The sequence below is a fragment of the Lissotriton vulgaris genome, chromosome 2_1, assembly GCF_964263255.1.
Source record: "Lissotriton vulgaris chromosome 2_1, aLisVul1.2, whole genome shotgun sequence".
Lineage (NCBI taxonomy): Eukaryota > Metazoa > Chordata > Amphibia > Caudata > Salamandridae > Lissotriton > Lissotriton vulgaris.
In genome coordinates, this window is record NC_141687.1 from 777,045,866 (window position 1) to 777,073,033 (window position 27,168).

Genomic DNA, 27,168 nt, shown 5'->3' on the forward strand with positions numbered 1-27,168 from the left:
GCAAGGTCTCTTTTAGCAGTGGGTAGAGCCTTGGTTTAATCTGTTCGACTCCGCTGAGAATGGACAATGTCAGTATTTTTACATACTTGAGTTTCTAAGACTGCACTCACTCAGCTGCACTTTTCATCTTGAGTGGAACTCAGGCCTCCTGCACCCCTTTCCGCCAATACCATATCAGTCTTATGGCTCCGGACTGGATATGGAAAGTCTGGTATCCGAGCTTCTCCATCTGAGCAACGATCCTCTGATCAGGCTGCCCCTTTGGGAAGATCTTCTGTCACCCGAACCTATCAACTCTATGCCTTGTTGCATAAAGATTGTACTGTGGCAGTTGACAGCATTAGACCTTCCTCTTGATGTCTGTAATTTTTTGGGCAGCCAGAGGTATAAATTTGTAAAATATTGTACAGAAAGACCTATTAATCCTCTTTCTAACACCCTCTCTCAAGTCCTTCTCTTTATTTTGATCATTGCCCCGCATGGCTCTGCTCTGTGCACTCTAAAAGGATACCTTTTGTCCCTTTCTGCCTTCTTGGAGCTGCCAGACCAACCCTCTTTATTTAAATCCCCTATCATAAATAGATTTCTCAATGGGGTTTGTACATATGTTCCCATCCTGCCCCTTTCATTAGGCCTCAGTGGGACCTTAGTTTGGTTCTCACCTTCCTGATGTGTGCTCTAGTCAAACCTCTGTACAGCCTCCTCTGGCTGCTTAGCATCAAAACAGCCTTTTTAGTGGCATTAACTTCTGCCAGGAGAATGAGCGAATTGCAGGCTCTGTCATCCAGGCCTCCTTACCTGACCATCTTCCCTAATGAATTGGTGCTTCGCACTAGGGCCTCTTTCTTACCGAAAGCGATAACACAATTTGACGTGGGACAATCTGTCACCTTGCCCACTTTCTATGTTCCTCTGCACCCCTCTAAAGAAGAGGAGAGACTCCACCGACAGCACCCAGAAAAAGCATTTTCGTTCTACCTTGATGGCACAGAACAGTTCCGGGTGGATGACTAACTCTTTGTGGAGTATGTTGATTCAAAGAAAGGTTGTGCAGTGCAGAAGAGGACTATTTCATGATGGGTCATCCTTGGCATCAAAATGTGCTAATCTCTGGCCAAAAAGCAGCCTCCTGAAGGCTTAAGGGCTCATTCCACCACAGCAAAGGCTGCTACCACAGCATTGCAACATGGTGTTCCAATCCTCGACATTTGTCAGACTGCAAAGGGGGCATCCCTGCACCTGTTTACCAAACACTACTGCTCGGACAGTCAAGCCTGAAAAGAGAGCATTTTTGTCCACTCTGTCCTGCAGAACTTCCTGGTCTAAACTTGTCAACAGTCCCTCCTCAGGCCAGGGCTGCTATTGCTTGGCTATCTATTCAAAGGTAAGGAATCTGCGGCTATATATCACAGACGGACAAGTTACTTACCTTTGGTAATGCCTTATCTGGTAGAACATGATCTAGTTGCAGATTTATTACCGACCCACCCATCCTCCCTGCACTTCGGACAGGTTTTTAGGATTAGGGCAGACCCCCTTACAGGGACCTAATTGTTCAGAACCACACCAATGTCAGTGCACTTAATGGGTGTGCGCTTCTGTCGTGAAAAGTTGTGAGATGTAACTGACGTCAGCACGCTGAGGTGGTGGCTATGTATGTGAAACAGACGTCACAACGGCGGAGCCCACCGACGGCACCTACCGGCGTGCAAGGTTACTGCTCGAAGAAATATCTTGCGGATCCAGTCTGATGCCTGGGCATTTCAAATGTAAGGAATCTGCAGTTAAAATATGTCTCTACCAGATAAGGCACCAAAGGTACGTAACTTGTCTGATTGGGCCCAAGTCATCCTTGTGACTCCAGACTGGGCTCAGAGAGTTTGGTATCCGGAGCTGTTGACCATGACTATCAGTCCCCTGATCAAGCTGCCTATTTGGGCGGATCTTCTGTCGCAGCAGCAGAGGAGAGTTCCCCATCCGAATCTGTCAACGCTCTGCCTTCATGCATGGAGATTGAAGGGATGACAGTTGACAGCTTTCGACCTTCCGCCTGAAGTCTGCACTGTTATCATGGCAGCCAGGTGTCCCTTCAACAAAACTGTATATGCCTGCCATTGGGGCAAGTTTGTGACATGGTGTGCAGAAAAACAGTTTGACCCTCTTTCTGCTCCCCTCTCTTAAACCTTTTTTTTTGCCCATTAGGGCTGTGCTCTGGGCACCCTCAAGGACTATCTGTCTGCTATATCAGCTATTCTTTAATTGCCATATCAGTCATTCCTCTTCAAATCCCCTGTTGTAAATAAGTTCTTGAAAGGTTTGCAACACATTCCACCTTTGCCCTTCATCATGCCTCAATTGGACCTTAATCTGGTTCTAACCTTTTTTGATGTGCGGTTTTTTAGAGCCAATGCACAATTGTCCTCTCGGGCTCCTATCATCAAGACTCACTTGCTGGTGGCAATAACATCTGCCTGGAGGGTCAGTGAGCTTCAGGCTTTGTGGTCTAAGTCTTCGTACCTGAACATCTACCCAGCCAAGCTCGTTCTTTGCACCAGAGCTTCCTTTCTGTTGAACGTAGTCACTCCCTCTAATGTAGGCCAGTCCATCACCCTGCCTACTTTTTGCTGTCCACCACATTCCTCCAAGAAAGAGGAGCGGCTTCACCATGTGGACCAAAAAATTGCATTGTCATTCTACCTTGCCCGAAAGACTTCTGGGTGGATGGCCAACTCTTCAAGGGTATGTCGGAGCACTGAATGAAAGAATGATGATCTTATAGAGCACAAACTTTGCTGTCCAAAGGTGTTAAGGCACTAGGGATATAAAAAATGGTCATGAATAGTAGGGATGAAGCTTCAGATATTAAATTGCGAATAGCCATGTTTTTAAAGATTTGCGAAAAAGTAGATGCAACTCTTGACGAGATCATTGTAGGGAGAGTGTTCCAGAGCTTAGGGCTGAAGGTAACATGCTTATTCCACCAGAGCTAACCAAGACTGCAACCAATACATTGGCTCACAGAGTACCTGTCCTGGACATCTGCCAGGCAGCAACATGGGCCTCTCTACACACGTTCACAAAACACTAATGTCTGGACAATCAGGCCGATCGGGACGGGCACTTTACCTGTTCGATTCTGAAAGACTCTTTGTTGTGAAATTGTTTTGCCGACAATGTGTACTCCACTTCCGGTGTGAATGATGCCTAATGACATGCGGAGCCGAACTGCACCACTTACTGGCACACAGGGCTACTGCTCATCACAAATTTCCCGACCTAGTCTGACACCTGGAAATAATTTGAAGGTGAATAATCTGCTGCTAGATAGAATCTCTACCAGATTAGTCATTACCAAAGGTTAAGTAACATGTTTTTATGGCATTGATCCCTAGAAAACTTGTTTTTATTACTTTGATGTATGCAGTTTAACATTGACAAAGGGGTATATAAAATTAGACACATTTCTCATTGAACCAAAGCACCGCCAGTTCTGAAAACAGATGCTGTGTGTAAATAGAAGCTGCCAAAATCACGAGTGCAGAGCAGACCTAGGAAATCCCCCCCCCCCTCCTAATGTATATATTCTTTTTTTTTATTCTCATGCGACATTAAAGAAGGTGACTCAAACACCGTCCATTACCAAATGCTGAAAACAGAATCTCTTGAAAACGACCTCACATACCCACAGTGGCAACGCAACAGCACCTATTAGGAATATAAAGAAAGAACATGGCATTATAAATGTTTTCCCCGCTGACAGAACCCACAGTGCACAGATTGTGCCTGTGCTTATGTGGGGGCTGTTGCCACAGAGCTAGGCCTTCCCTGTGCAGTACACACTCTTGTTCTTCCCCAGTGCTAGGTATGGTCTCTGTTGACCCTTCACTGGAGCCTGCTAGGAATGGTCTGTGTTCACTACACCTCCCTTCAGTGCGTGCTGACCACGCCATGGGTCTTCTATCCTGTGCCCAGGTTCAGGACTTTTGGCCACACCCTGCAACCACTACCGTGGATAAACCCAGAATGCCAAAGTATAATGCCTCTGACTATGTCACGACTGTAGTATATAAAGACCACGAACTTTCAGTTGCAGTCCTTGGCGTTTTCAGTATTTAAAGACTTCGTTTTAAAGTACTCAGTAAAAACAGACCTTTTTTATTTAATAAATATAGTCATTGTTCATGCTATTATGGGCCCTCCAATCAGGGAGAAGCCAAAAACATAAACGAAATCCCACTTTTGACCATATTCCGAATGACAGTGAGTGGGGCGGTGGAGTCTTACATTCGTTCCGATGGTCCCTCAAGGAAATTCGGAAAGCAATAATGCCAATTGGTGTATGTTACATGCATGCTTCCTTCTCTTCATCCACCCCTTAGCATATATTCTGTCAATCTGCCCATCCATACTTCTCTCCATCCATCCATGGACTGATTAGTCCACCCCTGCATCTATTTCTCCATCAAAGCATCCGTTGCTTTCTACATCCTTCTCTCCCACCCTGCTTCTCTATCTTCTGTCTTTCCTTCCATGCTTTCTTGTTGAATGTGTTCCCCCACTCCACTGCTCCATCATGCTATTCTCTTGCTGTCGTATATTATGAGCACCTGGTGTCATTAAATGAAACAATGATGAAAAAAAGGACTTTGAAGTAATTTATGATCCAAACTTTATTCATGCTTCCCACAGTAAATGCATTCGATGGTAGCCAATTGAGAAAGCCAAACTGTTTGGTCCTCTTGGGACTTCTTCAGGGCTAATGGGTTCTTGGTGAGTGGTAAAGTATACAATTCCTGTAAAATCCTAGTGTTATCGATGTAGTTGCATCTGAAGGGCTTTATAATCAAACAAGTGGTGTAGGATGGGTCATTTATAAAGACTCCAAATGCTGTCAAGTGACAAACAGTTTAGTCAAAAGCAGATATGTTTAAGAACTGTTGCCGTTATTTTGCAATCCTGCTTTGTGCATTTTCATCACAGCTTATCGTGTAAACTTTGTTTCACTGTTTAGAAAGTGTGTCTTGCTCGCATCCTAACCAGAGACGAATTAGGAGAGAATACACTTCCGGGTCATTGACAATGAAAAAGCTGCATGGAATTTCTATGAAACGGTGGGATCATTCCGCGACGAGGACAAGCACAGCATCCCCGAGTCCTGGGAGGGGACTGTACAGATTATTGTACTGCTGAATACCAAGCAGTGCTGGGGCTACCTCTGTAAAGTGGCTCGAGCAGAAAATGACTTATTGAACTGGAGATCTGCACATATGTTACATAGAACCTAGGCACAGAGCGGGCTTTAAAAAGAACGCAAAAGGTATGAAACATGGTTGCTTTTGGTCCAGCCGTTCCTCACTTGACAGAATTTAGACTCTTTAAAGATTATCCGTCCTACAAGTATTGGGTCATAAAACCCCTCAGATACGACCATATCGAAAAGACTAGGATCTTACAGGAATTGTACACTGTGCCGCCCATCAAGAACTCGTTCCCTGAAGAAGTCCCACTAGGACGAAACACATTGTCTTTCTCAAATTGGCTACATTTGAATGAATGAATTGTGGGAAGCATGAATAATAAAGATTGAATGTTGATCCGCATTATGTGATCAGGTGGTTGGCTGTACATTTTTTATGCATTGACTGCTGAGTAATACTTCCTTCCATTGTTAATCCAGAGCGTTTTCCCGTTAGGGGGTTTATGGTGGCTGGCCTCTCATGCTCGTGCACTCGTCTCAGCAGTAAAGTGTTTGACGTGAGGGTAGGGGCGGTCTTCTCTGATTTGCCTCAGTCATCAGATTGTAAATCATGTGTTGTGTTTATGAGCCTCGGGTTAGAGCCCAGCGACTGCCATCGAGTCACAGGAGCCATAACAATGTGTGCAAGTGTCTCCCCTTGCTCATGCAGCCCGGTGCACCCACCCCCTCCAGCTGTTAAAGTGGGAGTGTAGGCCCCCTCGCCCGTGCTGCTTCCGTGACTAGCATCGCTCTATGACTATGTAGACAATGTTAGGCTGCTTTAGCGTGGGCTCTGCGGGTTTCTTTAAAAGAGTTGCAGAGCTCAAATGTGATTGAATTATTAAATTGTTCATTTCCAGCAACTAGTCCGCGTCCCCGAAAAGTCCGTTGACCACTTCCTCTCCAGATTGTTTTGCTTTTAAAGTTATAGCAAAAGCACAGAGCAGTTTTGGACGAGTCTAGAGAAAGTCACAGGATTTGCCTCTCTGGGCACATCCTACTTCCACTGTTCTTGCGCTCTGCCGGGTCGGGGATTCGTGTACCAAACAGCTGCTCTACTGTACAACCTTTGAAAAACGTGACACACTACCTCAAACTCCAGTAGCGGAAAACTTTCCGGATGCCCCGGAAGTCGATCACATTTTTTTCGAAGTTTCATACAGACTGAGGGAGCGGTGCAAACGTTATTAGCTAAACAAACAAGCACTGGCAAAGCCAATATGGCTTGTTTCCATTTCGAGTCCAGTTTGAATGAACCATTAAAAAAAACACGGCTACAGTAGAAACCCTATTGTAAATGATTGGTTTTCTTTATTCAGTGCACCTGCGGGATAAATAAGGTAATGTGCTGCAATTCAGAGTACTTGGGGTGTAAAAGCCCCTCGTGTGATGTAATGCAGTGTTTCCGTTGGAGTGACATGATACCAAATAGCCATGGATAGCATGAGATGAGCGAGAGATACTCCCATGGCGCACTGAAGGCCCACTACAAATATATTTTAAAGAGCTGGTAACAGTAGGTAACGCATGTGCGCCGTTCAGTGAGACCTGTAAGTGGTTTTCCTATGAATTAACCTATAGATGAGGGACCGACCACTCCTCCGTACGATATGTACATTGCTGCATGCATGTATATCTTGTCTTCGATGTGTTCATCTGAAACTTCACATGGTTTTAAGTGGTTGTACAAACGAACATGATTGCTGCTTAGCGGGGAAATAACACGGAGATACACGATTACAGCCACGGACGTGTTATTTTGCTGTACACACTGCCTCGTGTGCTCCGAAAATGATTGTACATATCCAATGCTCCCATAGTAATTGTATTCATCTGATTGCTACTAATGTACATAGGACAGTGTGAATATAATGTATTTCACAGGCGTGGTATGTATCGCTTGAAGTGGTGTGTGATGACACTCTGCCGTGCGGCAGCCAGTAGTGTTGAAGAATGAAAATAGCCCCATGTAGGGTACATTCAAGACACCCTTCTCAGGAGTGCTCGCCTTACAAGCAGCAAATGTCGACCCTACGTTCAGTTTTTGCTTTTGCTACAGAAGCGGGAAGTTGTGAAAGTTTTAGTGGCAGCGTTTACCTGCTTGGCGCTTGTTCGCCACTACGAGTGTGTGGCTCCCTTCTATCTGGCCTGTGGATTCCGCACAGGCCTCTTAGAATGAATCCATGAATGCTGCCATCCTTGCTAAGCCTTCAGTCTCCCTTCCAGGGGGGTTCTGCCCTGGGACATTGCATGGGCCTCGGGGAGGGGTGGGGGATGTCAGAGCAGGGACCTGAGCCGTGACCTGGGGTCAGGTGCTGTCTGCTGGGTACACAGGTGTGTGCCAAGGCACCGGAGTACAGGTAGGCGAGGCCTGGCGCAGTGCCCCTCGGACAGGACTCTACCAAAGCGCGCCGGGGCCTTCCAAGGGACCCCGACCCCCAGGCACGCGAGGCTTCTTGCAGCCCGCTCAGCTCCCTCGCTCACCGGAGTTGTAACACCTGCTTGCCTCTGCTGTTGTTGTGAGGTGCTTTGCTGCTGTTTTCAGGCCGCCTGCCACGTGACTGTATTGCCTGTCTTGTACGCACACATGAAGTGATGATTCTGTTTTCTCTGTCTCCCCTCTCGTGGGCCGGACCCGATGGCGTGGATGCAGCCGCCTGGCAGAGCAGAGCGGGTTCCAGGTCTGCCCCAGCTTCGTCGGCCACGGGATCGGGTCCTACTTCCACGGGCACCCTGAGGTCTGGCACCACGGTAAGCAGCGCGGGGGGCTCTGGTGGGCCAGGTGCACACTGCACCTCCCGGGACGTCCTTGGCGTTCTGTAAATATTTGGAGTCTGTAGCGGGGCAGGCCCCAGAGGCGAGCCTCGGCGTGCAGAGGGGAGGGCGAGGGTCTCCTGCTGGGCTTGGGGGCCCCGTGACCGCTCTATGCACCCTGCGTACCTCCAGTGTTTCTGAAATGCACCCCCGCGCGTGACTTTCTCCCCGCCCTGGCAGGGGGTGACGGTTTCCAATGCATGGAACTGACAGACATGAATGTGTGAAATGGTGAATCTGGGAATGATGCTGACTGAAAACGTGTTCAGTGCGAGACACTGTACCCTCCATTCCCCCAGGCCGGGGTGGGTGCTGGAATGGAGGGGCGGATGGTGGCTGTTGTCCTTTTAATGCCAGTAGTACCCTGTGAAGGTGCTAATGTGTGCTTACAATCATGCGCTCCTCCCACCTGCATGCCGAGCTGACCTGTTCGCTTGCGTCCTCTTCCCGGGGCCCTCTAAGGCCGTGTCTTCTCTCTTGCAGCTAATGCCAGTGACCTGCGGATGGAGGAGGGCATGGCGTTTACAGTAGGTCAGTGGCGCCTCTTCTTACTTCTATGCCACAGCGACCCCCGAGGCAAGGGTGCGGAGTGTGCCCGCAGGGTCACTCCGGTGTGTGGGCGCTGTCCCTGGTTCATGCGCTGGCAGCGGATCCCACAGGGCCACCTCCGGTGTCTGCGTCCTCTTGGTCTTGCCACTGGGGCTGGGTGGGGGGCCGGTGAAGCTGTTTAACCCAGGCTGTAAGCATGTCTTCCTTCCCCAACACGGCAGGAACGGGTTCGTTGTTCGTTTTGCGCTCTATCCTTTTTTGCATTTATAGAAATGTTTGAAATACATCTGAACGTTAAGACCCCATGGCCGTAATAAAATAATACATTGGTTCATCGTTGTAGAGCGCATTACCATAAAAATAAAAACAACAACACGGGCACACTTCGATGGAACGAACTGTTGTTCGAGTGATTTAAGTAGATTTACAATAAACTGCCGGACACAAAATGTACCCAAGGGCCCTGTAAACAGTGGGTGCTGGTGGGATTTTGTGTCACAGGTCCTTGAGGTCGCTTTTGGTAGCTGTGCGGAATGATAGAACCGACAGTGGAAGTGGTAGGCGCGCGTCCCCCGCATCGTTTAGTAAGCAGGGCATCGCAGCGCTATGGAAGTGTTTGCTGACATCACACATGCAAGGCGCTGCTTTTGTCTGGCCAGTGACACCCTTGTATTTTTTTTCAGAGCCCATAATAATGGAGGGGTCCCCGGAGTTCCGTATCCTCGAAGATAAGTGGACAGCGGTATCCGTGGACAATAAAAGGTGGGTCTGGGGAAGAGGTGTGTGTGTGTGTGTGTGGTGGAGGGGAGATTACTTGGTCCGCAAGGGTCGGACATTACCCGCTGCTAACTCTTAATATTTCTGGCAGATCGGCGCAGTTTGAGCACACCGTTGTCATCACAAGGGACGGGGCTGAGATCCTGACGGACGCACTATAGCGCCTGAGGAATTCCCGAAGCGCATCTGCGCACCCAGACTTTGGAGACCCTTGTGGAGATGTTCTTTGTGTGCTGGCTCGGGGATACACATATTCAATGTAAAGTACACACTGTCTCTTTTCTGCGTGCATGTACGAAGATGTCAACAAACACATGATCAGGTCTGCTTCGTGTGCGCGGCGCTACGGCTCAATGAATAATATGCCTGGGGGCCACGAAAATACGTTTAATCTACGCAGGTCTGTTCCAGAAGGTGACACAATGTGTTGCCAGCGCTGCTGTTAATTTCTCAGTCACGTATTTTGATTTTGCTTAATGCCCTAATGGGTTTCTCCAAACCCCGTTTCGTCAGCTGTATTTACCAACAGAAAACAAACATTTCTGAGCTGTCCCGTCTGCGCCTGCTAAAAAAACGCCGTTTACTGTTTTTTTTGCAGCTTCTATTCGTGCATCCATATGATAAAAGTACTTTGTCTTTCCATCCCCTGTTTTGCATTTAAATAAACTGTAAGGTTTAAAAAAGATAAAGTTGTATTTCGTTGTCCTTACTTTGGTGGTGTTTTAATGTTTATAAAGTGATTGTGAGGTGTAGTATTTACTGAAACCCTGAACAGATGTTGGGTGCGTTTGTGTAGCGCAGTCTATGAACAGATAATACAGTTTTCTTTTTGTGTGAACTCATCTGACGCAGAAAAAAACGACGCTGTGCGCACTTAAAATAATGCAGCTGGGAAATATTAATTTCAATGAATCCGTTCTCGGTAACAAACACAAGTGCACCCATACACTTATTTTGGGGGCTCGTATTTAGATACTGTTTTAAAAATCCATTTTTGTTTGTAGTAAATCTGCGTCTACCCCAAGTCAGATATCAGATATCATAAAATGACAATGTAGGACGGTGGGGCATGGGAGGGTACGAAAGTCTTTCCATGGGAAACATACAGGGGGCAGCTAGCCTCGGACACGGGGGAGCGGGCTGAATCTTCACAAGTGCTCGCAGCGCTCTTTATTAGGAGTAGGGGAATCATGCTCGCTGGGCGCGTGCAGTGCTTAGTGACACGGCCGTCAGGCTGTAATGAAATGCAACATCCTCGCAGAGGGATGTGTGGAAAATTAAATATATTTTAGCGGGGTGAACAGAAGTGTGTCTCGTCTCAGGGGGGATGGAGGGGAGCCTCTGTTCCTGCAGAGGAAAAGCTGGGACAGCAGCAGGCTTTGCAAACTTCTTGAGAGAGTGTCGGGGTCCCAGCCCCCCTGTCTGGGCAAGGGAATCGGTGGCAGTGGTTGCAGCTTCTGCCTAGGCGCGAGTATCTGGGAATACTTTTATTCGAGTTGCAGATCTGTTCTCAGCTGTTGAGGTAGCGAGCTGTTTGTGTTGTAATGGCTGTAGCCTCCATTCCCGTGGATGCATAGAGCGGTACTGGGAGCCGCGGAGGCAGGGTGCGGGCCGTCTGGAGAATACCAGGGGAAGCCTTCGGGGGTGGGGGGGGGGGGGGGGGGGGGCTCCCAGCGGCTTAACCGGTAACCCCTCCTTTGATGGAGAAACGCCGCATCTGGAGGCCATCGCCACACATGGCCGCCGCTCTCAGCAAAGAGGCCCGCTCCCCCCGCGATCTGCTTCCTGCCCTCGGGTCGCGGAAGGGACTCTGCCCAATCTCGCAACTTGGCGTCGGGTGGAGGGCTTTGGGAACAGGTGCTGGTGCGTCAAACACAAAAAAAACTCCTTTAAGGGGCTTTGATGTTTGTGTCAAATTTCCATTCGGGCGTTGTCACAGTGAATTGCACTGAGTTTTCCCGGCCGCTCTTCATACATGTACGCGTGGCCTGAAAACACCAGCTTTCTTACGGGGCACATTTAAATAAACTACATATGACTGTGCCGCGTATTTCTGTTCTGCTGTGTGATCGTAATAAACACATTCGTTCGTGACCTTTAGGGAGAGACTTCACTACCCCTCTTCCTGCCCAGTGTCACTGATCTGGCAGTTTACATTTAGCACCCTTGTCGGGTAAAAACCTTTCGTGCAGCACACTAGCTCCTCTGGGAGGAGTGGGCGCTTTCTGTGATCACCGACACGCCTCAGTGCTACGAACAGGTGAGTGCTGACCTACTGCCGGGCCCGTTTAAGGCTCACAGCCCGTGTCAGCCACATTAGGAAACAGCTCCACGGATTGTAAGGGGATAGCCTGGAAAGGTGGGGCAGCCTGTGACATCCCTCAGCGGGGCGAGGAGGGGGCGATAGCCTCCCAGGGAGGCCCGGCGCCGGGATCCCCTCGCCAGGCTGCGGGCCTGAGCCTGCCACCCCAGGCACCTTAGGTGTAGCCGAGAGGGTTCAGCCCAGGCCACATCACATCGCAGGCTGTTTAACGCCGGCGAGGCTGCGTGTTGCTATTAGCGTTAAATATATGGCTAATTATGCGTATGAAAATTAAACATCAGTGTTATGCTAATGGGCCGCCTTCAGCTGCGGATCAGAGCACTTGAGACTAGCATTTAATCAAACGAATCAGTAACTAATACTTCTGCACGTGTGAACTTTCACAAGATCATTTTCATGTTACGGCGCGGCATTACGAAACGAGGAACCGTCAACACTGGGTAATTCTGCGGCCTCTGATCGGGGATTCCCCCAGGGCGGTGGCGGCCCCGGCCCCAGCCCGGCGTTTCCTCCAGCAGTAAGGTCCCGTCGCTCTCCTGGACGGGTTCGCGGTTCTTCTGTTTGTTTGCATGCAGCCTGACACCTCTGCTGTGGTGGAAACACAGGCCGGCATGGGCGACTCTGTGCAGCACCGGGGACTAGCGCCGCATTCCTCTCCTCCTCCTCGAGGTGCTTATGAGGTGCGAGCTGAGCGGCGGGGACTTTGTTTGTATTTATTTTAGAATAATGCTCATCCCTGGTGGAGGGACACGGGCGTTCTGCGGTATGTTTGACGGAAGAGGGGGGCGCGCCTCACGCTCTAGCCGCGTGCCGACAGAAGCAAATAAAAGGATTCACATGAGAAAGAGCCCATTCAAAGATGCGCCCCTGAGAGGCCCGCCGTGCGCCGCTTTGTCTGGACGGTCTGTCATCTCATCTTTGGCGCAGTGTGCGGCAGATGACAGAGTTTGCGTTTGCTGCCGGGTCTCAGTGGAGGTAGAGGTGCTCGGGGCGGGATGGGGAGGCGCCAGGGGTGCGGTGGTTGCTTGTCCCCCTGCCTGTTCCTCATGCCATCATGTGCTTCACAGTGCCTCCTTCACTGTTAGTTCATTCAGGTTGTCATTTTCCCTGGCTGGAGGAGACGGGGTTCAGGGGCGCACGTATGCCTGCGACGAGGCTGAATGGGTGTCGGTACTTAAAGCACTCCTGCCTGCTCTGCTGCCTGCACAGTTCCACGCCTCCCTGTCTGCAGTCCTCTCTGCACTGTGAAGTGTAGTGTACCTTGGGGTTGTATTGGAGGACCGTGGTGGTGTTTAGGCCATCTGCCTGAGCTGGGTGAGGGCTGTGCCATAAATCCTGCCTGCCTCCATTTTATCTCCGCACTGCCCATTGTATTGCAATGTGCTGTTGTTCGTGGGGATGGGTGTAGGTGGCTGAGAGTTTTTGGGAGAGTTTTGTTAACATTCCTGCCTACTTTGGGTTGCCTGCCTCCTTCGCGCCATTTAGCGTGTCCTCTGCATTGCACCCTTGAATTTGATGTGCTGGTATGTGCTCGTTCTAAGGGAGTGCTGTGTGCGTTAGCAGTGTCTTTGGCTTTGCAGGGTTTGAGTGGGTGAAAGCTGTGCACTGAAGCCTGCCGGCCTGTCCCTCCTGTGTCCTAGCTGCATTCTGCCCTCCGGGTTGCACGCTTTATTGCGATTTGTAGTTTAATCCTGGCGCACTTGCTCTGGAGATTGGTGTGCCCTTTTGGTTGATGGCGTCTGGTGAGTGTGTGTTGTGATTCCTGCCTGCTTGGGGTCCATTTAATAACACACTTTATTGGATTGTACTGTTATATTGAAGTATACCAGATGCTGTTGTGAGAGTAACACGTGTTTTAGCAGCGGTGTTTGGACTGGTACAGGGGCCAGATGAGGGTTGTCGTGTGATTCCTGCCTGCTCTGTGTTGCCAGTTACATTACCTGCCTGCCTGTCATCTATTTCGTTACACACTTTATTAAACTGTGCTCTAATAGGAAAGGGCCAGGGTTTGAGTTGTGGGAGTAGCGTGTGTTTTAGCACCTGTGTTTGCACTGGTTCAGGGTTCTGGCAAGGACTGGGGTGTGATGGCTGCCTGCTCTGTGTTGCCAGTTACATTCGCTGCCTGCGTGGCATCCATTTCGTTACACACTTTATTGGACTGCTCTTATATTAGAGTAGGTGGTTGTAGCGAGAGTAGCCGTGCTTTAACACTTGTGTTCGGGCTGCACGGGGTTTAGATGAGAGCTGTCATGTGATTCTCGCTAGATCCCCTGCTTGCATGGCCTCCATTTCGTTGCACACTTTATTGAATTGTGCTGTGTTGTTAATGCGCAGAGGCTGCTGAGAGAGTGGCGTGAGCTGTAGCACTTATGTTCGGGCTGCACAGGGTTCGGGTGAGGGCTGTCGTGTGATTCCTTCCTGCTCTTTGTTGTCGGTTAAATTCCCTGTCTGCATGGGGGTTGTTGCATTACTCGTTGTATTGTATGGTGTTGTTCTATGTGTGTTCCAGGGGGGCTGCAGTGTGTGTGCGTTAGCACGTGTGATTGGGCTGGCAGTGTCTGGGTTGGGTGTGTGTTTCCTGCCTGCTCTTCCTGCCTGCTCCCTCCCGCCTTGTACAGTTGATTGTACTCTGTTGTTATATTCCAGGATCACAGGCTGTGGGGAAGTTGCCCCTCTGTACCTCAGCTCGCTCTGTAGTCCAGAAGAGCCAGACCGGCAGTGACCAATCAAAGCCGGGCATCCAGGCAGCGGGCCAATCAGCTCCTCCGGCTCATGAATATTCACGGCGGCAGAGTGAAACCTTTTAGGCGAGTTTGTGCCGCTGAGCAGCATCATGCTCCGACTTTTCAAAGAGACAAACTCCATTTTCTTATGAATGGAAAGTGAAAAAATCTGATCCGCTTAAATTGGGTCCGCCGGTGTCCCCGGAGCACACGCGCGGGAGCAGGGGCGGCGAGGAGAGCGGAGGATGACGATGACCGCCATGCCGGAGAGCCTGAGCAGCCCGGTGTCCGGGAAGGCGGTCTTCATGGAGTTCGGGCCCCCCAGCCAGCAGATGTCCCCCTCGGCCATGGCGCACGGCCACTACTCCATGCACTGCCTGCACTCGCAGCACGAGGGCTCGTACAGCGGCGCCGCCTCCTTCTCCAGACCCCTGGGCTACCCCTACGTCAGCCCGGTGAGCAGCCACCCCGCCTCCAACCCCTACATCGGCGGCAGCGGCGGCGCCGGGCAGCCCTCCTACCCCGGCAGCAGCAGCCTGGGCCCGGGCCGGCTGGAGGACACAGGTACGGCCGCTCCGGCGGGGGACCCTGCGCTCGCGCTGCGCTCTCACTGCTCTCTCACTCTGGGCGCTATACACTCCCCACTCTGGGCGCTATACACCCCCACTCTGGACTCTGGGCGCTATACACTCCCCACTCTGGGCGATGTACACTCCCCACTCTGGCCGCTATACACTCCCCACTCTGGGCACTATACACCCCCACTCTGGACTCTGGGCGCTATACACTCCCCACTCTGGGCGCTAGAACTGCTTCGCCCACAGCCTGAGATCCTACAATACGTCCGTCCACAGAAACGTGCATTTCTCTCATGACACCCCCAGCCGATAACATGGTGAGCCCACGGCCTGAGCGACGAACCTCCATCCTCACCACCACCCCCGGGGCCATGGGTACCTGCCCGGGGCAGGTTCTGCCCGACTCTATCTGCAGTTATCACTCCCCACCAGCTCGTAGCTGCTTGCAGCATCCCTCTCCATGCGCGGGACACCTCTGGAGACACCCCGCCCCTGGCACCGAGACACCCACCCCTCCACCCTCGCCTCTTACCCCGGAGCTGCCGTTTCCTGCTCCCTCCTCGCGGCGCCGATCCCGGCTCCTGCAGCCCGCCGAGCCCCGCGCAGCGCCGACTGCCACCGCAGCCCAGATGTGTGCCTATTAGTCTCGGTAATTATTTATTGCGTAGCGCTATAAACAATGTATGCAATTAAGGGTAATTAAACCTAAACTGCAGCCGGTAAAAATAGCAAAGTTTCGCTGAGGAGCGGGCTGCCAAAATAGCCAAGAGCCTTTGTGCTCTCACCTGCTCTTTGGACTGGCCTGTTCTTGGGCTGCGCGGTTGTTATTGTGACTGTTATTGTTGTTCTGCTCTCCCTGCAGGGCCCGACTCGGAGAAGAGCACGGTGGTGGAAGGCGGGGAGGTCCGATTCAACGGCAAGGGCAAGAAGATCCGCAAGCCCCGGACCATCTACTCCAGCCTGCAGCTGCAGGCGTTGAACCGGCGCTTCCAGCAGACCCAGTACCTGGCGCTGCCCGAGCGGGCCGAGCTGGCCGCCTCCCTGGGCCTCACGCAGACACAGGTAAGAGAGCGCCCCTGCGTAGTGCCTTTAGCCTGGTTTAGGGAACCGGACCTGGCTACGGGAAACCACATCACTCCATGCCCCAGGCCTGGCTAAGGGACCCCTCCTCACTCCCAGGCCTGGGTAGGGGACCCTCATCTCTCCATTTGCCAGAGCCGGGTAAGGGAACTCACGTCACTCCATGCCCCAGGCACAATCCATATCACTCCAAGTTCCAGCCCAGGTAAGGGGGCCCCCTCCTTACTTCATGGCACAGGCCTTGTAAAGGGCCCACCCTCATTTCATGACCCCGGGGAACTGCCCCACACCCCATTCCCCTGTCCGGAGAAGGGAACCCACCTCGCTACATATGCCCCAAGCCGAAGTAATGGCGTACTCTCCACTGAGTGCCTCCAGCCTGGGTAAGGGAACTCACCCTGCTTCGTGTCCCAGCCTCATGTGAGGGAACCCACCTCATTTTATGCCCAGGTCCGGGTAAGCGAACCCACCTCACTCTATGCCCCATGTAAGGCAAGCCGCCTGACGTTATGCCTCATCCTCGGGTAAGGTAACCCACACTGGCCATACCTTCAGCCTTGCCACCGCCGCAGGCATCGCCCAGATTTAGTGAAGAGCCTGCCTCACTTCCTGTCACACAGATCTGGACACAGGGTCCATCTCACCCCATGCCTGCAGCCTTGCAACCCCTGGCCAGTGCTTCAATTGATCGAGGAAACGTACAGGTACTCACTAGCCCAAAATACCCGTCTGCAACTGAGACGTGATGGTACTGTCCCATTGGAATCATTGCAACCCTGCGGAGAAGTGCAGCTGTTCTCCCCATAAATTAAAAAAAAGCTGCAAGTACTCAATACCTGTGAGTACCTGCTCATTGAAATCACTGGCCCTGGACCTCCTGACTCACATCCGTGTACGTGACCCTGTCTGCCTCCACGCTCACGCAGATCCAGGCGAGGGGCACACCTCACCCCCTGTCCATCTGCACACACTCAAGCCTGAGTAGAAAGGTTCACCAGGTGAGGGGGCACCTGTGGGAGCAGAGCCGCCACTGGGACACACGGACCCCATAACTCTTCTGTGCTGTCTGCACTCCACCCCTGCGTCATCTTAGTAACATGCACTGACAGTACCCGAGGTCACATTGGCACCGAGGGTCCTGCCAAGGCAGACGCTTCATTTAAAGACCACGTCTGGAAACATTACTCCAACAATGGCCGCCTTCCTCGCGCGCTCATTTCTGTATAGACTAAGAACTATTTCGTACTGCTCAACGTTACAGTAAGAGGTTGTCCCCTTTGTGAAGTAGCACGGCGTCTGACCATTGCTTCACGGCACACCTTTATCTAGTGGCTAGTGTGTGTGTTATCTCGCCAGGCATCACAAGCATCGAAGAACGCGACCCGCGATCCCACACATGCAAAAGGCAAATTCACAAGCCACAGTGCAAAGTAACACTCGGTCACAATCACAGGCTGATGGTCACCTAAAAACAGACAAGACACAACCACAGAAGCGCGCGGCGCACACTGGCTTAAAGGCGCATACTAATACATGTGCATGTACACGCTAGCACACACCTCACAAAAGGCAGATGTCAAAGGCTCTGAAATAGTGTGCGAAATATTGAGTCATTGCAGACAGTATAGCAGAATTGAACCATAATCTATTTTATCCCTGTCTCCACAACACACATGGTTAGCTAATATGTCCGGTTCCAAATAGTGTTTTTTTTAATCGATTTAAGAAAATATGTGTGACCTGTGCTTGATAAGAACGAGTGCCCTTTAAAAAGTTTTACTTATATTGGAATATTCCTTTATTCTCAAGAGAACTGTTTTCTCTGCTGTGCAAACCTACTCATTTCTTAGACAATGACATCTGTGTAAGGCGCTTTACTCTTGTTAAAAGGAGCAGTTTCGCGCCTTTGTATTTTGCACGATCAGTTATAGTAAACGTTTTTTTGGCTGTGTTTTGACAGTCGTTCTTGCTCTGGTAGGCCACGGAATTGTCCGGGCACATCGCGCTGCTTTATTAAAATAGAGATTGCGCTACAGTCTGTTGTGCCCCAGATCACACGTGGTAACCGTTTCTCTCTCTTCCCAGGTGAAGATCTGGTTCCAGAACAAGCGCTCCAAGTTCAAGAAGCTGATGAAGCAGGGAGGCGCCGGTCTGGATAGCAGCGCACTCGCCAACGGGCGGGCCCTGGCGGCCAGTTCGCCCCCGGTGGCCCCGGTGTGGAACACGGCCGGCTCCGGCGGCAAGGGCTCTTCGGGGGGCCCGGGCGCCTACATCCCCAGCTACACCTCGTGGTACCCCTCGGCGCACCAGGAGGCCATGCAGCAGCCGCAGCTCATGTGAGGAAGGCAGCACGGCAGAACTGGAGGCACTGAGCCCGAGGGCGGAGGGGGTGCGGGGCAGGACCCCGGCGGCAGACACCCCTCGCCCCCACAGCCTGTGCGTGACTCCCGTGCGCTCTGCGGTTGTTTTTTGTCGGGGAGATGGGCTCCAGTGAGGAAAAGAACTGGGAGGGGTCTGGGGTTATTTATTGACAACACGGACTTGAAAAGTCTATCGATGAAGCACTGTTCGAAACGCACCACTGAAGTACTGTTGAAAAAGAAGACGCTTTTTAACTTTTACAATGACTTTTCTACGTTTACAGAAGAACGGGGAGCGTACCGGAGCGGTATTTTATTATTTTTTGTTACATGTCCAATGGTGATAGATTAAATGCGATGTATTGCTGCCGGGAACGGGAACTTTGCCTGACTCGCGGCACACCCAGTGCCTCCCCCAAGGAGGAGTGTCAATAATGGACAGTTTGTGACACTTCAGCTTTAACCCCTACAGAGGTGTCCCCGGGGGCGCGCTCCGAGCCGTGGCCCGCTGTACATACCCGTTGCTGTTCTGTAAACACACTGCACATGTTTAGCCTCGTCTGTTTTTGTTCCTGTGCCGTGAAACCTGTGGATTCGCGGATCCGTGTCAAATCCGGAATATGTGATTGCCGAAGCGGCAGTGTTTTCGTGTTCTTTATGTCAAAGTTTAGTTTTCTATTGGAAATGTTAATTTATTGATTTGTATCTTTAAACAATCTGTACATAGATTATAAAGTTTCTTTATTGGCAGTAAAATATGGGTTCGAAAAAAGGACGTGTTGTTTTCTTTAGCAACTGTCTTCCATATGTTGTGTTTGCTGCAATTCACATTTTCAGGCCAATAAATGTACCAGTCACAGAGGACACATCTGTACAGCCCTGTCGCACAATCGAAACAGCCAAACCGCAGCGGAAGGCACTCGAATGCAGTCGGTGGTGTGTTTTCCTGAGTCAATAAACGTGAATTGTAAAAAAGCGCGGCGTGTAACGTGACTGCACCGCGCCTGGCTTCAGCTGTGCCGGGCATCTGTGGGCTGTGTGCGGCGTGGAGAGCCCGCAGCCCTGACCGGCAACATAACCTGAGCAGCAGCGTCCTCCGGAGCACGGACTCACAAGCGCCCAGAGGAAGGACTTCAAGGCCCGCTTCTGAACGCATCTCGGCACCGACCAACATGGTGCTAGAAACCCGGAAAGCCTCTCTTCCCACCACCGCGGAACCCGACCAGTCCCTCAGGTATAACGGGCACACGTTTGATTAAAGTCCGTGTATAGTGCCTCTCTCTGCTATGCGATCCGTGTACCGCTGGGCGTTTCTTAAAGGAATATCCTTTTATTGGGGGCCTTCCAGGTGAGTGGAATCTGCCCGTAGCTGCTAATTTCTTCATTTACAACAGGGCTTCACTGTGGCACTGAAGCACAGCGTCTATTGTCCATGTAACATAACGTGTTGAGGAGTTTAACACAGTGAGATATGATAGGGCATGACTTACCATTGAAAAAGAAAATGCAAATATTGTCTTGGTTACAGTTTTGAAACTGTTTGACGAATTGCATATATATATATATATATATATATATATATATATATATATATATATATATATATATATATATATATATATATATATATATATATATATATATATATATATATATATATATATATATATATATATATATATATATATATACTTAAACACCACAGTTAAAAGCAAAGTATGGTTCAGAATATTTATGTGTAAATATCTGCACTGCTCTCTGTCTAAACTTGGGAACTAACCAGAGTTCCTTGCTTCCCTTTTTTGCATATATAATATGTGTGTGTGTGTGTGTGTGTGTGTATATGTGTATATGTATATATGTATATATATATATATATATATATATATATATATATATATATACATATGCATATGTTAGCCGCTGGACCAATGTACAGCCTACACATACACACATGAGCATCTCGCAAATTGTGAACGAAAAAAACACAAAGCTTCCATATATTTTCATTGAAACCCTAGTCATGGCATCGTACTAATCTGCAAATTACCTTGTATGTTTTTAATACATGATTTTCAGTACCGCACTTTATATAAAATATATATGCTGATGCACACGTCTAAATGTTCCCATTACTGAGGACGGGGATGGGTCCGTTCTCTCTTCGGGAAGAGAGGCAGGTCGTGTGCTTCCTTGACTCGTACTATTACAATAACACAGAGGGAAGGAAGGCTTTGCCGTGCTGGAGTACAAAATCTGGCTGTAGGGAATGTACCTTTTGTGTCCTAGTTATGATTCACAACACCCACGACACATTATATATTTCCTCTCAAGAAGCATTGCCCAAACCCTACTCACCAATTGTAATAAATGGCACATTGCACCCTGCATATCTTCAAATATACAATGTAAGCTATGCACGGAACAGGAAATGTGTCCCCCAAAGCATACCATCAGAATCAGCTATAGGGATAAACCTGCGTTCACACATGTATCTCTTCAGTTCAGAGGTCGGTTTCTGTGTTATTACTACAGTGCAGCATATCTTTTGAAGTCTCTGGCCTCTGCAATTCAAACGCCAGGCCCGATCATCTTACAGAAGAAAACTGGGTCCACCTCAAGGCCTATTTAATGATTTCTGATCTAACAGAATACTTCCAAGGCCTTGTGTACAGCTTGTGGTCCAATTCCTGGGTGTATATCCTCTATACAGGAAAACAGATTGGCATAAAGCGTGCATACAGGAATAGAGTACTATTTAATATCTTTGTGAGATAGGGGCATCATCCATGAGTTTTCTGATTCATACAATGTCACTGCATCTATCTATCTATCTATCTATCTATCTATCTATCTATCTATCTATCTATCTATCTATCTATCTATCTATCTATCTATCTATCTATCTATCTATCTATCTATACGATGCAGTTTACCCTTAGAGTGCCACATTAATTCTGTAAAAAAACAGCAGGGAACCCCAGGTAGTTCGCCAGCATTAGGCGGAGAGCAGCTCCTTTATGTTCTTGAAATGGTAACCAGCTTTTGTCATTTTTCAGCTCGGCGTGGATGGCAATTGCTAATCCGATGCTTAAAGGCTTTGCCCTAAAATGGAAACGGGCTTACTCACTTTCTAGCTGGTATGAATGGCACTATGCTAGTCCTATGCTTTAAAACTCTGCTAGAAAGACAGACATTTGGGGTGAGAAGATTTGGAGTGTTGTTGGTGTTGTAGAGTGCTCGATGCAGAGGAGATGCCCAGCACCCAAAACTTAGCAACTACCCAGGGTTACCTGCTCTTTTTTGCACACACATACATATATGTGTGTGTGTGTGTGTCTGTGCGCACATATAAAGACAATCTAGATTCATTATTACTACTTGCATGTCACAGTGACTCAAGGCTATAGTTGGATGAAGGCCCTGGTAAGATGCCGAATTGGTGGCTGCAGGATGGGAACTGGACTAGTAAGTACATTACATCACATACCCACCCCCCACCCCCCCTCCCAAGTCATAAAAATACCGCTAAAAGTTAGTCATGCCTCAGCGATCACAAAAACCAAGCATCTACAGACATTTGCCGGCTACTCAGATCATAGCACACACCCTGCTCCTCTTGGGAGATAACCTTTTTTAACACTTGCCTTCAGCAAGCAGGTGTACTGAGCATGATGGGGAGGGGAACTATCTTATGGTTCGCCATCTGTATTGCATATCATAATTGGCAAATTTTAGTGCTTCTTTTGTATTTGCTGAACCATAATTAGCTTTTAACAGCGTTTTAAGGAAACACATATATATGTATGTGTATATATATATATATATATATATATATATATATATATATATACACACACACACACACAGATGAAAAAAATAATGACTGTAGTTATAGTTAGGACTTGGTTTTCAGTGAAAAGTACATTTTTGGTTTACTTGCAACGTTAGTGTTGCAAGGCACATCTTGGTAATATTTTCCAATTAAACTAAAGCATGTGGTCAAGTTTGGTGCCACCAGAGTGTACTCTGCATGCACTACAGAAGGCAATATGCAGCTGGTTATTTAGTGGGGTGCTCAAACACGGTCTGCCCCTACAGCCCACTGCTATTGGCAGAATGTTTGCATGTCCGTTACACAGTGCAACTGTAGTTGGGTGCATATGAGGATGGGCTTGTTGCATGTAGCTAACCCCCACTCTACCCGGCCGAAGGCCATATGTTTTGAAGTTGGGCAACAAGGAGGCTTGGTGCAGGGTCAGACCCAGTGGCCAAAGATGCAATAATTAGGTATGTGGGAAGTTGGACATAAGGCATTGAGAATGCTGTCCATTCAAAAACTTGGATGTGGGGAGGTGAGGTAAATGACTTGGCCACTGGCAAGACCCTATAGCCAACCCTGACTTCTGAAGATCAAAGTCCATGTACTGCTGGAGTTCGATGCTTGGGATGCAGGGCAATGGGGCCTTGTGGCCATCCTCAATGGGAGTTGCACAATGCAACAGGCAATGCACCCTATTAGTAAACCCCCAAAACCAATTGAAAACGTTGCAAATGATAATTTAAGGTTTATTTTGCTCATAGTACATCAGAAAATACTGTAGTTAAAGTGAAGTTATGATAACTTAAGAGCAAAGAACCCCGGACATTGGCATGCTACAGGTAGCTGAGCAAACCATAATCGTATTTCCTCACCATTGAAATCATAAATTGCACCCGAAATACAATGGGTATAACCCCATAAAATGTATACCAATAAGTAGCAAGTCTTAACAATACAACATAATTAAATGACAAACCATATCCAAACTAAAATACTATACTGTTATATAGTAATGACATTGATGAGGTCAATATTAAGGTGATATTCAATATCATCAGCGATGTCTGTGATGTCATTTGTCAATCCATCGGTGAGGTAATTACCGGATTTCTCACATTTGTATAGTAACCACAACTTCTTTTTCACTATGCTTTTAAGAGTTTCATTTTATGTTAAAATATGTTAACGTCTATAAGCAGAAGAAACATACTGCACACAGAGAGACACATTCTGAACAACTTTATTATACACGATTGGGTACCTTTAATGCAAAAAAGGTAGTGGTATAAAAACTCATATTTCAGAGGCACCCTTTAAAAACGCAGAGCAGGTTGTAGCTCCCTGTGGTATATATATGGGTTCCATCATCATAATGACAACCCCAAATCATTCGTTACAGCTTTAAAACTGTCAGTTGTTTAATCAACATTCATTCGTGAAAGGTAAAAAGCAACCTGATCATTCTAATTCCAGCCAATGTCCACTGTTAGTTGCACCTTCAGAGAACAGTTTCAACAACCTCTTCCTTCTACAGACAGCACAGTGTGTTTTTAACAAAGGAAATGATTTCTTTTAAATTCTACATCCTTAAGTACTCAATGAAGTAATTCTTTGTGCTTTTTTCTGTAGACAACCATACAATATAATCTAGTATTTCACTTACTGTTTTCAATAAAACTTTCTCAACTGGAGAAAACATCCCTTTCAAGGTAACTGCCCTAAAGTAAACTTGTAATGTAAAAAATGTAGCGTGTAATATGGTCCTGATTTGCAAAATCGGGGTTCTGGTGACATTTACGAAGCACTTGGTCTTGGCCTCGTAGTTTATGATAAAACAAAGAAGACAATGGACAAAATGTTGCACAATGGCAAAACATTCACCCCAGTCACAGATCTGGGTTTAATCCATCGTTATTTTGCTCACCAAGCCACCCCAGTTCAGACATGGCCATATGCAAATCATTCTTGACCATGTGCCTCATGGGAACAGTCCAGCCCAAACTGCCATGCCATGTCATCCCTGGACCGGAATCAAGCCTCCAAGGATCGGTTTCTGGCTATCAGCCATCTTCAGCCAGGATGCACAGAGTGTGCTGTGCTATTTATTTTGATTAAGTGTGGGTGGGCTTGACTAATCGGATGTCAGGCTTCGATAGGGCACGATGCTCTTCCACCATAAACAGTATATTACACTTTTGGACATGTGTGTATGTTTTATATCATATCGTGGTGTTATTTCATGTGTAGAAGTTATAAACAGAAGTTCTCGCCAATAATGAGAACACAAGGGTCTAAATCTGTGCAATAAGGTCAAATCCTATTAAATAGGATTGTGATGGTGGGCACAGGTGTTTTCTATGTAAAGTTCTTGCAATATAAATAAATTCAACGTGCAAACACCAGTAAACAAATATGCAAAAAGATCTACAAGACAGTAGGCAATGATTTGTCATATTTGTTGTAGTGTACTATATTATTATTAATAACTTGACAGTTGTCCTCTATGCTGCAATCATGAATGTGTGAATATAATGTAATTCGCTAGTGAGAGAGAGAGAGAGATGTTCATGCTGTAATGTACTATTTATTACCATTGTTGAGTGTGAAGACGGGCTATGATTTCAAGAGATCCCTTCTCTCCTCAGTGGTAATAAATAGCATATTACACTGTGCAACCGTGTATATGGTTGATGTTATGGCATTTTTCAAAATGATTTGCTTTAAAAAAACATATTTAGGCAAACTCAGGAAGGGTGCAAGGGGTTACATTTATGCAGCATAGTAAAATTACATTGAACACGCCTTTGGCCGAAAATGTTTTCGTGTGTATTTGTAACAGCAACATGAGGCAGTAAACATTGGTTTTCTCGTATCAATTTAACTCTCCTGTAATAATAAAGTGGAATGTGGCCTTTGCACTGTGGTAATAAATGAGTGAGTGTGCATTTATAGGGATAGTTGCTCTAAATAATGTGTTAGTGGCCCTCATTTATTTCCAATGCCCTGGAGTGGGATGCATAGATATGTATACAGTGCAAAAACACAGTTTAAACCTTAGTTATAGGACTGGCTCAAGCTCGACAAATCACTGAAATTTCCAATTATGGTTCCTACACTCACAACACGTCATAACTTGCACCGCCCATTATGTTAACCGCCTTTTTGCTCTTACTTTGTATGTGGACTGCTTGCAAATTGGTGTTTTGAGTATGGCATTTGGTACAAGTTATTACCTGTGGTGTATGCGTTCCCTGCAACTAACCTGACGTGTGTGGCTTACCCCTGCAGCTAACTGCCTTTAGCCATGTGTAGGGCAGGCGGGGTCGAGTTTAGCCCATGGCAATCTCAGTCAGTCAGTCATTAAAACTTTATTCGGGTTATTACAACTTTAAAAGTATACACAATACATTTATAAAACTTTATAAAAACACAAAATATGTAAAATTTGTAAAATTGCAATTCAGTCCTTTCCGGGAGGAAACCCCAGTAACTTTGTTATTAATCAGTATCCTCCTAGGATGTGAAAATCACAAGGGTGAACATGAGAAAACATATGTGACCAGGCCTTCCAAACATAATATATACATTAAAGTGCAATCTCGTTACCATACGCCTATACGTCTGTACTCTGGAGAAACCCCATGACTCGGCTCATGTATTTCCCCAAGGCGCAGGCTATATCCAGATTTACCATCCCCACCAGGAGATATACAGCTTGCTTTCTATTCATAATCCTATAAGTTTTGAATAGCGGGCCTAAAATCTCCTTACGTATATCAAGAGTCATCTTACAGTCTAATAAAATATGAATAATGTCACAGGAGGTACCTAACGTACATGTGCAATTGCCATTACTATTTATCATGTAATTTTTAACCCTGGTATTTACATAACAGGGGTTTATGCCCATTCTCAGTTTTAAAACCTTTCTTCTTAAGTGCTGATTCAGCAACCTATCCAAGTAAGGGTAGGAGTGGACTTCTGAAATCCATACTTGGATGATATGGGACACCGATATTTTTTGTCTATTTGCCCAAACCACCGCCTTTTGCCAACTTTAGGGGCTCACCGCTTAGCCTTACAGAGAAGACGTTGGATGGAAGGCCAGGACCACCATTCAACTCTTTGCCATCAGCCAGCCACTGCTGCACATGGCCTTGGGCTGTGCAGATTGAGGGCTTGTCATAAGCCCACCCCCTGCCATCAGTCAGCCCCAGCTGCGCACAGCAGGGATTGACACACGGCCTGGGCTTCAACCAGGCTCTGTGCTCTGCCACTCGCTGTCAGTTACCACTCATGGTGCACAGCCTTTGGCCAGGCCCTTCACCCTATCCACTGTTGGCAGCCTACCCGCATGGCCGTGGGGGTTGGGGTGGGTGACTGGACCTCTGTCATCAGCTAACCGCCACTGAGAGTGACCCTTGTCCTTTAGCAGTGAGGGGTTGGCACCGGACCTATTCTGTGGCCAGGCCCTGCGCTGTACCCCCTTCTGTTAGTTAACTCCATGGCATAAATATATTTATGCCATGGCAATGAAAATACAGGTGGCCCGATAATATGTTATTTAGAATAAATGTCCTAATAAATGATGCATTCACACAATACAGCAAAAGTGACATGAGAAAACAACCTTTTACTGCCTCACAGATTGCATGTAACAATTTTACACGAGGAAACAACTCTCCTAAAAGTTACAATATATCTTGAGTATGATTTTACCTTGCACAAATGTAACCCGTTGCATCCCGGGTTGAATTAAACAGATTCCATAAAACAAATGCACATGAAACCTTGCTCTTGCATAAAGCATTTATGTGGCTACGCAGACTATAATATGCAATTTATTACTGCTGTTGATGGAATGAAGGAGCATCATGACTCGTGCATCATTCACTAGGCTTTGCC

At 47.9% G+C, this 27,168-nt stretch overlaps 2 protein-coding genes across 2 annotated transcripts in view; both read left to right on the forward strand.

Moving 5' to 3' along the window:
- Positions 1–10,059, forward strand: part of METAP1D (methionyl aminopeptidase type 1D, mitochondrial) — a 1,077,831-nt gene extending 1,067,772 nt beyond the window's left edge. The window contains exons 9-12 of the mRNA XM_086956130.1: positions 7,890–7,987; positions 8,534–8,581; positions 9,283–9,361; positions 9,468–10,059. Of these exons, the coding sequence (XP_086812256.1) occupies positions 7,890–7,987; positions 8,534–8,581; positions 9,283–9,361; positions 9,468–9,537 (295 nt within the window). The 3' untranslated portion in view covers positions 9,538–10,059. The remainder of the gene's footprint in view (positions 1–7,889; positions 7,988–8,533; positions 8,582–9,282; positions 9,362–9,467) is intronic.
- Positions 10,060–12,663: 2,604 nt separating this feature from the next.
- DLX1 (distal-less homeobox 1) lies at positions 12,664–19,212 on the forward strand. Its single transcript, XM_086958690.1, has 3 exons — positions 12,664–14,986; positions 15,863–16,062; positions 18,166–19,212. The coding sequence occupies exons 1-3, from the start codon at positions 14,668–14,670 to the stop codon at positions 18,418–18,420; spliced, it is 774 nt and encodes a 257-aa protein (XP_086814816.1). The 5' UTR covers positions 12,664–14,667; the 3' UTR covers positions 18,421–19,212.
- The last annotated feature ends 7,956 nt before the right edge of the window (positions 19,213–27,168 follow it).

What these genes read in the sequence shown, in the direction of transcription:
- DLX1 (XM_086958690.1), top strand. Translation starts at nt 14,668, where the DNA reads ATGACGATGACCGCCATGCCGGAGAGCCTGAGCAGCCCGGTGTCCGGG. An exon ending in GGGCCGGCTGGAGGACACAG is followed by an intron (nt 14,987 to 15,862) that starts GTACGGCCGCTC and finishes CTCTCCCTGCAG; the next exon opens with GGCCCGACTCGGAGAAGAGC. An exon ending in TGGGCCTCACGCAGACACAG is followed by an intron (nt 16,063 to 18,165) that starts GTAAGAGAGCGC and finishes CTCTCTTCCCAG; the next exon opens with GTGAAGATCTGGTTCCAGAA.